Source organism: Mirounga angustirostris, unplaced genomic scaffold (assembly GCF_029215605.1).
Source record: "Mirounga angustirostris isolate CCGP_5_RB_7025 unplaced genomic scaffold, mMirAng1.0.hap1 SCAF_2, whole genome shotgun sequence".
NCBI lineage: Eukaryota > Metazoa > Chordata > Mammalia > Carnivora > Phocidae > Mirounga > Mirounga angustirostris.
Genome location: NW_026991710.1, coordinates 176591605 through 176602740, shown reverse-complemented (window position 1 = coordinate 176602740; position 11136 = coordinate 176591605). Strand labels below are relative to the sequence as shown.

At 41.4% G+C, this 11136-nt stretch overlaps 1 protein-coding gene across 1 annotated transcript; it reads right to left on the bottom strand.

Moving 5' to 3' along the window:
- Positions 1 to 627: 627 nt before the first annotated feature.
- Positions 628 to 11132, bottom strand: LOC123847896 (low-density lipoprotein receptor-related protein 1B-like). The gene is made up of 7 exons (XM_045879760.2): positions 9327 to 11132; positions 8784 to 8909; positions 7572 to 7682; positions 6054 to 6290; positions 3471 to 3949; positions 1426 to 1534; positions 628 to 703 (listed from the first exon to the last, which is right to left on the bottom strand). Exons 1-4 carry the CDS (start codon positions 9490 to 9492, stop codon positions 6274 to 6276), a joined length of 420 nt encoding a protein of 139 aa, XP_045735716.1. The 5' UTR covers positions 9493 to 11132; the 3' UTR covers positions 628 to 703; positions 1426 to 1534; positions 3471 to 3949; positions 6054 to 6273.
- Positions 11133 to 11136: the final 4 nt, after the last annotated feature.

Below are 11136 nucleotides of genomic sequence, written 5' to 3'. Positions count from 1 at the left end.
TATATTCTGACAATAAAGTAAGCTAGAGAAAAGAAAATATTACTAAGAAAATCACGAGAAAATACACTCACAGTATTGTACGTACTGACTGAAACAACCTGCACATACGTGGACCCATGCAGTTCAAACCTGTGTTGTTCAAGGTCAACTGTACTTAGTTTTAGAATCAAAGGAGAGTGTAAGAAAAACTGTTTTTATAAAGTTCCAACAAAAGCGAGTACTAACTTTGTAATAAAACGTATCTAGAGGGAGTGATAAAAAACTAATACTTGAACACTGGCTACACTGCAGAAACTTGACCTTTACCTGAGAGGTAAAGGTTTAAGAGAGATCATTCCCTTCTGTAAGATGAAGAAGCCGGTTCAGAGCAATTAAGTACACCTCAAAGTTAGCGACAGAGCCAAGATTCAAATCCAGAACCTCTGACTAGCACTGGGCCAGGCACGCTGGGATTCGACAGTTTCTGCAGGTGAACCCTAACCTAAATCACACAGAGCCTGTGCTGAAATCAGACCCCGCCTGTGACTATTCAGTCACCTGGATGACCTCCTCCAATTTAAAAAGCAGTTATTTTAATAAGTTACCATTTCAGCACATAGTTACAGACGTTAAAACAGTACACAGTGCAACGTCTAAACAATTTTTATTGAGATGTTTCAGCTCCTTTTTTATCAGGTTAGTCACTTTGTAAAGTTAACAATTCCTGTAGGAAAAGAGACTTGAAGTTAGAGAATATGCACTACGATAGTTTTTTTGGCTTTGTTTTGTTTTTAAAGATTTTATTTTTAAGTAATTTCTATACACAACATGGGGCATGAGCTCACAAACTCTAGATCAAGAGTCACATGCTCCACTGACTGAGCCAGCCAGGCGCCCCTTAATATATATATATATTTTTTAATTCTTATTTATTGATTTATTTTTTAAAAATAAGCTCTATGCCCAATGTGGGGCTTGAACTCATGACCCTGAGATCAGGAGTCACATGCTCTACTGACTGAGCCAGTCAGATGCCCCTGAATACACACTACATTAAAACAAAGCAAAACACAGAGGTGGTTGAGTGATGGAGAGGTTAGGAGAGATCACAGGGGGACATAATTTTAGGGGTAACTCCAACTAACCCTAATAACATCCCACCCCACCATAGGACTGAGCCCCTTGTGGCAGTTCATCAACAGCTGAATGTCTTGATTACTATTTCATGTGCATTTCACTTGGGTTTGAACTAGAGATTGAACAGAGTCTAAAGATAAACAAGTTACTGAACAATTCATTTGATACACATAATAGCATCATTCACCCATTACAAAAAGCTCTGTAAGTTAACACTGCCTACTTTCAACCAGCTGGGATTTTTCAGAAGGGGCATTCTTTAGCTGTATCTCACAATCTCTTTTCCTCAAAGACACTTCCCAGGCATACCTGCTCATCATAGGCTTCGTTGACCAAAGTCTCACTATTCATTAGATTCTCCTCTTCTTGGCCATTTTCTTTATGGCGGGTCGAATTTTTTGATGCTGATGCACTATTTCTAAGAATCAAAGAAACAGAGTCAAAAAGAGTTGTTCCAAAAAAAAAAAAAAGAGTTGTTCCTTGAGGTTGAAGCTGGGATGGGTGGATGGTTGGAAAGGGCCAGCTCAACCCCTATCAAAGGCTATTGTTATGGGAATTATGTTCTGTCTTTTGAATGAATCAAATGACCTAGAACGGGTGATACTTGAGTCAATTATGATTTGTTACTAGGCATTCACTCAACTTCCAAAATAATCCATCTTCTCAACTGGGGGACTCTACTAATTGGGGTTAAGCAGAACAGAATCCAAGGACAAGTTAGTGGCGATTGGATGCAGGTGAGCTAAGAAACCAGATTAATGTGGTAGAAAGACCTGAGGTGACCATCAAAACCCCATGGGTGGCATTTCAGTCCGTCTTAACATTAGTAATCTATTAACCAGGGTTACCTTGGCCAAAGATACACCATTTCTCCTCGCCTTTTTCTTCAGTCTGTGAGTGCTGGACAGAGCTGTCTCTCTATTTTTCGATACATAGGCTGCTAATGTCCCTTCTCAGCATATGAGTGGACCCTAACCAGCATGTGTAACCTAATCAGTGTCTTCCGTTACTATAATTTCTTATACTAAAACCACTTTTGTCATCATTCCTACTCTAAGCCAGCATTTTGTTATTCTTGTTTGTTTCTTTAATCTCTCTTGCTCTCGGGCAAAACTTAATGTGTTTGCTTTAAATCTTTCCCGAGTTCATTTCACCTCCTGCTATGGGCTGAGTTGTATCCCCTCCAAATTAGTATGTTGAAGGCCTACTCTCGAGTACCTCAGAGTGTAACCCTTTTTTGGAGATAGAGTCTTTAAAGAGGTAATTATGCTAAAATGAGTTCATCAGTTTGGGCCCTAATCCAATATGACTGGTGTCCTCATAAGAAGAGATTAGGACACAGACATGTACAGAGGAAGACCATGTGAAGACACAGGGAGAAGTCTGCATCTATAATTCAAGGAGAAACCAATCCCACAGACACACTGATCTCAGACTCCCAGCATCCAGAACGAAGAAAATAAATCCGTTGTTTAAGAAACCCAGTCTGATGTATCATATGATCTCACTGATATGAGGAATTCTTAATTGTAGGAAACAAACTGAGGGTTGCTGGAGTGGGGGGTGGGGTGGGAGGGATGGGGTGACTGGGTGATAGACACTGGGGAGGGTATGTGCTCTGGTAAGTGCTGTGAATTGTGCAAGACTGTTGAATCTCAGATCTGTACCTCTGAAACAAATAATGCAATATATGTTAAGAAAAAAAAAGAAGAAGAAGAAGGTAGCGGGAGGGGAAGAATGAAGCGGGGGAAATCGGAGGGATAGACGAACCATGAGAGACGATGGACTCTGAAAAACAAACTGAGGGTTCTAGAGGGGAGGGGGGTGGGAGGATAGGTTAGCCTGGTGGTGGGTATTGAGGAGGGCACATTCTACATGGAGCACTGGGTGTTATGCACAAACAATGAATCATGGAACACTTCATCTAAAACTAATGATGTAATGTATGGGGATTAACATAAGAATAAAAATAAATAAATAAATAAGAAACCCAGTCTGTGGTGTTCGTTATAGCAGCCCCGGCAAACTAACCCATCTCTGAATTTTTTTCTCCAGTCACTGGCACGAATTCTGCCTCGTTGGTAAAGAATCCCATCACTTCATCCCTGCAACTGAGCCACTGGCTGCTGCTGGGGCAGATTTCACCTGCACGAAGGCCTCCTATCCCTTACAATAGCATTTGTCCCGGGGTTCAAAGAGGTGGCCTCTGTTGTCTCTCCGGGTCATCTGCTTCATCCCCTAAATCTTTCCTCAGAGGACAGGTTCTTAGGGGAAGAGTCATACCTCTAACCCCACTAATCCTATAAGCCTTCTTTGAAATGAACTCTCCCATGAGGACATTAAGAGCTGCTCACCTTTTTAATTTGTGTTCCCTTCTGAAACAGACAAATGCTCCCAGAGCGACTAGCACAACTGGTAAGACAATGGTTAAGCTGAGGGCGATGTAGCCAGGGGCAGGTCCATGAGCTGGCTCTTCACAGAACTCCCCGCCATATTCCATCGGGACAGCGGCACTTCCTCAGCTCGCCTACCATTGTGCAGATTCCCCTCCCATTACAGAAATCCGTGCTACAGGGCAGATGTTTTGCCCTCTGTGAGTCCTTGGGCTGCACAAGCTCGCCTTTTTCCTTGGTTTCTGGGGTCTTGCTTTCTCTAGCAGGAATTGGAGGGATTAATGTTTTTCTGACAGGATAACTCATCCCTTCTGGACCCGGATATCTAGCCTTGGTGGACTTGGTAGCTTGGAGAGGTAGGGCAGCTTTTGGAGTCGACCTTTTTCTATCCTCTGCATTTTTAGATGTTGGTGTTGAATGGGTTTTATCTGGATAGGTACCTACAGAAACAGGTATGAGTGTGAGTATATACATATAGTTGTCAGTTAAAAAGGATTTCAGAAGAACAAGAACTCTAGAAGACTTAACCAGATAAGTTTGAATTTATGAAATCATCAAATCATTACCATTACCTTTTGGCCAACCAAAAAGCTATTAAAAACATATTTTAAAAAACTGCATATCCTAAGGCACTTAAAATGTTTGGTTTCGGGACCAGTCTATCATACCACTCTATTTTTAAATGATGGTATGCCCAGTTTTAGCCATGGCAGATTTCCTCAGCTACAAGAATATTTTCTTCTATAAAGCATAGTATGGTAGGCCTAAGTGGTAAATATCTAGAAAGATTTTTAAGATGTATGTTTATCTGTAAATTTTTTTTTTTTTTTAGTCCAAGTAAACTGTTGGTTTCACGAGATCTATAAGCTGCAAATCTTGGACCAGATTTGGTGGTAGTAATGGGCAGGAGGGAGTAGGCAACAGGATGCTTCTAACCAACAATCTGAGAGTTAGGTTTGCATGTAAGACCCTATCTCCCATCATTGTTGGCGTAAGCATCGTTCCATACGAAAATACCAAAGACCAGACTACGGGGAGGGAAGGCAGCAGTGTTACCAGTAAAACCACCCGCTGCCTCTGCCTCAAGCTGGTGTTACAGGAGCATTTCCACTCCTGGGCAGTTTGGTGTCCTTGACAGTTGGGTATATACAGAGGAAGGCAGTCTAGCTTTATATGCTCAGTACCATCCCCCCCGAAAAAGTTTCATGTACAAGTCAGCGTGAAATACTTATTGAGGAGTAGAGCCAACTCCTGGTCATCAGGATGGGAGAGCACGTGAGGGTGGGTTAGGCTTCCGGTTTAGTTCTAAACTAAAACCAGATGGGGACGGCGATCCATTTCTCACTCACTGACCTGCCTCCTAGTGTCACTATAACATGGGGCTTCTGAGAAAACCACCCTCATTCATGAGAATCAACTCTGGGAATCGAAATCTATTAACTTTTGTATTTAAGATGAAGTCATTAGGGGGAACAACTTGTATTCCAACTCCTCAGCTTTGAGGAAGATGAGGATTTAAGTTGAGAAGTCGGTAAGCACTCTTCACTGTAAGATTCCTTTTCCAGTTTGTTTCCTTACTAGTTATGACAAGTCTCGGGGCTGAGCCCACGGTTTCTTCAATTCCATGGTTTACATGACTTGGCTACCACTGGAGTAGTGTAGAATTTGAGGATAGTGACTACCAGAGAATTGGATATCACAGTTGCTCAGCTGACTGGCCATGACAACACCCCTCCATGAAGGCGGTATCCGGCAGCAGCATTTCTGTAACAACCATCTACTAGCCAGCATTTAGGAAGTCACTTGACAATGGTCTGTGCTAAAATGGCAGTTCTATTCACACTCTCTTGTATTCCGTAACTCTTTGAGTTAGAAAGTGCCATTTCTTTTTTTTTTTTTTAAGATTTTATTTATTTATTTGACAGAGAGAGATAGCGAGAGCAGGAACACAAGCAGAGGGACTGGGAGAGGGAGAAGCAGGCTCCCCGCGGAGCAGGGAGCCCGACGTGGGGCTCGATCCCAGGACCCTGGGATCATGACCTGAGCCGAAGGCAGATGCTTAACGACTGAGCCACCCAAGGCGCCCCTAGAAAGTGCTATTTCCATATTATAAAGGGGGAACTGAACCAAGACAGGTTAAATCATTTACCCCACCCCCTCCTCCTGGGCTATGCTCACTATGTGATCAATTTAAATGGACAGAATCAAATCTAGTTAAATAAGTGCTACTTCAGACAACATACAAACTGTTGAGCCCTTTGGAGCTATCATATTGCCCATTCTAAAACTGAATCAGAGAGCACATTAGCTTTCCAGAAGGCGTCCATGTAATCTATAGCCAATTGCCCATAGTTAGAAGTTTTATGTTGTTCAGTTTAAAAATGCCAGTAATAAAAGGCAATGATTAAGAGGATAAAAGCTTCAGGAATATTATATAACTAGATATTAAGAATTAGATTGAGATATTAAGAATTATTTCATTAAATATTCAAAGTACATCATATATGGTGATGAACAGTGGGCTCCTAGATAGGAATTACTCACAGCTCAGCTCATCAGATCCATCCAGACAGTCAGCATGACCATCACAAACTTGCTCCATGGAAATGCACTTCTGACCATCCTTACAGGACTGGGACGGCTCAGAGCATGGGACAGTTTCAACACATTGGCTTATGTTAGCCAAGTAGGGCCCACTGGGACATTTACAAGTCACTCCTTCAGGGTTGGGTAAACACACATGGCGGCAGCCTCCATTGTCTTTTCAGCAGCTGTTACTACCTGTGGATCGACCCCCAAAAAAACCCATTGATTTAGATGGTTTCAGAAGGGTCTTTTGCAGATGTTCTATAAATACGCTATCAGTTACAGGACCCAACCGTTTTTTCCAGAGTGGATAGCTTTTCAGTTTAACTCCTTTTGGTCAACAAGGTACCAAGTGATCGGTGATTCTTCTTCATGGGTAAGGATGGCTTTAGAAGGCTGGGAGTTCAAACAAGGGACCAGCTTAATAAAAATTGATCTGAACTCTGGCCCATCCAAGACCCCATTGTGAGTTCTCCTTTCCCCTCATACCAAGCACCCAACATCAAAACTAGAAGGGTCTCAGAAATAAAACTCTCTTTAGATGAAAACATGAAGGCTGTGGTGTCTATTATCCCTAAGAATCTGAGTAGTAAGTCAGCCATTTATAGCTGACCGTGGCTCTGCAAGGCTCAGATCTTTAACTTCTAGTAAGGTCTTATTTTGAGATATTCCAGAAATTGTGGAATAGGTATATATACAGCGCAGATAAAATGGACCTCAAGAGTGGCAAGGACCCTCCTTCTGCCTCTCAGAACTAAGCCACAGATTATCATCACTTGGATGATTAATCACACTGAAGAAGGTTCTCTCCGAAAAGCCAAGACTTCAGAAATTTAAGCATGACTAACACTAGTTTACAAAGTTTAGCTTTCCAAAACAAAGAAATGGAGGAGCATTCACTTAAGACCAATATACTCTACATGGCCGTTAAGACCAATATACTCAACATCCATGGTAGTGGTAGATGTGGTTAACATTTGAGCTCACATTGTTCGTGTTCATCTTGAGTAGGAAAAGACTGTATATTATTACTTTAACTAAGCCCATCATCACTCTACTCAAACATTGGAGAAAAACATCTGAGTACCCCCAAGTTGGTATTTCAAGGATTAGTTAACATCACAAGTAGATACAAGTGACAATAAGTAGAATAAAGACTAGTTCCACTGCAGAGCTGAGAGGCAATTTCAATTATACCACAGATGAATTCCATCTACAATAGAACTTAAAATTATACCAAACTCCAGCCCCAAATATTTACCACTGTTTTGTCTCCTAGAAAAGTAACAGGACTCATTACATACCAGAACTATACTATATATAACTGCATAAAGACAAGAGAGTTATGCAGATCTGTAAGAACTTGCCAGAGAAATAATTTAGTGGGAAATACAAAGCCATTTCAAGGAGATATTCCCCTTCACAGGGAAATTCAGCAGGCTTCAGTGTTGTTGTAATCATTGCAAAGTTGCTTACCCTGTTGACGAAGTTTACTATAAACTTTTAAATCCACAATCTTCTGGTCTATTTGGAACCACTGGTTTTCTGAAAGTTCTGCCTTGCTGTACCAAACTTTAGTGATCTGGGCTGAAACAAAAGCCAGTGAACAATCATTAAGAAAAGCAAATTTTAAATACTTTTAAGAAAAGCAAATTTTAATTTTAAGACAACTTCCTGTGCAAAGAAAATTGCTCACTATGAAAACCGTCACCCATCTGCAGAAACTCCAGTTGAATAACAAGGGTTTTGCAGAAGAGAAATGTGTTTTTCTAAATTTTTTTTTCTGGGAAGAAATTTCAAGACAAAGAAAACTAGTTCTATGCCTTCCTCTAAAATAAAGTCAAGTGTAAGTTATGTTGAGCATTCATATACATCCAGATATACAAAGATAGATAATTAGGACATGAGACACCTAAATGTAGTCCATGCAAATGATAGGTAATGATTTTAAACATTGTTCTAGAACATATATGAAAATGGCTTTCTGCAATAAGTGTCACCAGTGGATTTTAAAAGTTAGCAAAGGTCTCACCACATACCTAATAAATTAGCACCTCTGAGGGTAGGATCTGACAACTTGTTTTTGCAATTGTGCCCAACTGGTCAATGGACCAGCGTTTGGAAATATTAAAGAGATAGATTTTAAATAGCATTTTCCAGTTTCACCAAATCTAGACTCTAGCCAGAAACAACATACTACAACACTGCTGTTTAGGCAAATCTCTTTAAATACTAGTAATACCCTGCAAGTACAGAATATTCTGTAGTTCACCCAGTATTTTTATATGTGTATATACTGGGTCAAGTGAGACAAGTACTGTCCTCATTTTACAGGTAAGCTGTTATAGCTACTGACAGTGCAGTTACACTACGTGGTTCCAATTCCTGGCCCAGTTCTCTCGGTACCACATCACAATGTCTAAAGAAGAGCACCTCAGATGAAAGCCAGAAATCTCAGGCAGAACAGGATTAAGCATCTTCATAGATAAAGAACGACCAAATAAGTCAAAGCTTCCCCAAGTCATAGAATCCCTGTTACACATACATGTTAGATTAGGGAAGTTGCTTAATTATTCTTCCAGAAGAAAGACCTTGCCAAAGATCAGTGCTAGGCATTAGCAGATTCGCTTTAGAGACCCAAGAGTAAATTCAGATCACAAAGACAATCAGACGTTGAATAAGACCTACCATCGTCAATTGTCATCCAGAACATCATGCCTTGGCCAAATGTAAGGAGGGTAAGGCCCTCAATTCCTCTGCGGTCCACTCTGTATCTAGAGCCATCTTGTTGAATACTCTCTCTGAGTCCTCTCCCTGGAAAGAGAGGCTCAGTTAATTTCACTTAGCCTGCACAGCTCCACTCTATCCTACAGCTCTTTGCATCTTGTCTTGCCTCCCCTCCAGGAGGACATTGTCTACCATGTGTTTTCTGAAGGACAGTTCTTCATTCACTCTACTCTAGCAGTGATACACCAAAGATTTGTTCATGCACATTTGTTAAGTTCTCGATTTTATTCCTTCACAAAGGGACACCTGTATGATTCTTCGGGCTATTACATTCTACTCAGAATGGGGAATCACTGGGTTTGTTTGGAAGGTGGTGTAGAATATGCAAACTCAGACCTAAAAGCTGTTTGAAGTCATGGCTGAAGACCAGAAAGCAGAACGTCACTACTTCACTCTGGTCAAAGTCCTTCAGACTCACGGTTAGGGTGTGTTATAATTGCTTACCAGTATCAGCCCAGTAAACTCGGGTTCCTGAATCCGAAAAGGTCAGGCCCTCAGGGACCTGGGATTTCTGCCACAGCACCTTCCTCCTGCTGCCGTCCATGGAGGCACATTCAATGCTGGACCCACGCCTACCATCATCCTGGGCACCCAGGTCCACAAAGCACATGACTGCAGAGGGTGGGTGCAGCGCAACAGAGGTTGGGCGGTAGAGATTTTCACTGACCAGGACAGTGGGATACTGGCCTTTTGAGGAAGCTACATTGATGTGAGGATTCTCACTGTCAATCCAATATATGTTTCCACTCAACCAGTCCACAGCAAGGCCGATCACTGTTCCCTCCACAGGTATGATTTTCCTCCAAGAGAGTTTTCCAGATTCTTTGAGCCTCAATAGCCTGATATAACCATTATCCAACTCTGAAAGGTAGAGAGCCTTTTCCTGGACTATGTAGTCCAGGGATGCAAGCTGTTTCACATTGGTAAAGGGAAGTATCCTATGTTCGGGTAAAGTTGGTTATCCTAGTAAAGCTTCTAGATTTTTCAGATAAATCTATGGGGAAAAAAATTAGGTGGATGGCACCAGCTGAATCTAGTGTAATTCTTCATCTTAATTTTGCATTAATGTGACAATATTTAGAATATATGAAAACCTGAATTTATCATCTAAAAAGAGATAGCCATTATTTCTCTCCCTTCCTAGAGTTTTAAGCACCCAAAAGTCCTTGAATCCACATGTTTCAGAGATTGACTCCTTTGTTAAATGCCCTCCCCTTTCTTTTGTAAGTGTTTAAGCTATAATTGACATAATAACATTTGTCTAAGTTTAAGGTGTACAATGTGTTGTTTGGCTACATTTATATATGAAAGGCCCTCGCCTTTAAATGAAACTCTACTAGTAGTATCTTACTGAAACTGAAGTCAATCCTCCAACCCCAACATTTGTCATTTTAAAGTGCCCAAGTTGATAAGTCCTCTATATAGTAGAAGTTAGAAGTGACTTGTTTGTTGGTATCTCCTATGACTTAAGAAAAGCTCCCTCATAAAATGTACTTCCCCCTCACCAGGCTAGAACCCAGTTGAGTTGCTTGGATTTAGAACTACTCTATATCATCAGTGAGATGCTTGGACAACTACACTAGATGAACCATATCTCAGATCCCTAACCTAGCTCTGGCATACTAGTTCTCAAGGAGTCTTTAGCACATAGCCCCTTTATTTTGGTCACGATAGCTCCCAGCACACAGTAAATACTAAAATTTAAGTTGTTTTTGAAGAATATTCTGGGGGGGGGGGCGGGGGAGCGCCTGGCTGGCTTGATCAGTAGAGCATGCAATTCTTGATCTTAGGGTTGTGAGTTTGAGACTGACGTTGGGTGTAGTGATTACATTAAAAGGATTAATTAAAAAATTAAAAAAAAAGACTACTCCAAGGGCCAGGGCCCTTACTATATATCACTGTGCCTGGAGAATTCTAATTACTCAGTTCTGAAACAGACCACAGCCCAGGCACAGACATGTGAGTAAGGCTACGGAAGAGTACCTGCATGATAACTGTGGGCAACACGAGGAACAGAAATGCAGACTCCTCGAGCGGAACACAGGTGATGCCATCATCCGCCAGCAGGAGTCCCACTGGGCAATGACAGCTCCCCTTGGATCGCGGGCTCAGAAGGCACAAGTGAAAACAGCCAGCGTCCAGACAAGGATTAGGAGACTTGGGCTGGAGCACTTCGTGCATTATCTGCAAGAGAGTAGCTGGATGTCACTATGCATTCCTGAATCCTTACAAACAGCAAATGAATAAATCTTGC

What these genes read in the sequence shown, in the direction of transcription:
- LOC123847896 (XM_045879760.2), bottom strand. Translation starts at nt 9,492, where the DNA reads ATGTGCTTTGTGGACCTGGGTGCCCAGGATGATGGTAGGCGTGGGTCC. An exon ending in AGTTTACTGGGCTGATACTG is followed by an intron (nt 8,910 to 9,326) that starts GTAAGCAATTAT and finishes CTCTCTTTCCAG; the next exon opens with GGAGAGGACTCAGAGAGAGT. An exon ending in CTGGATGACAATTGACGATG is followed by an intron (nt 7,683 to 8,783) that starts GTAGGTCTTATT and finishes CTTTTGTTTCAG; the next exon opens with CCCAGATCACTAAAGTTTGG.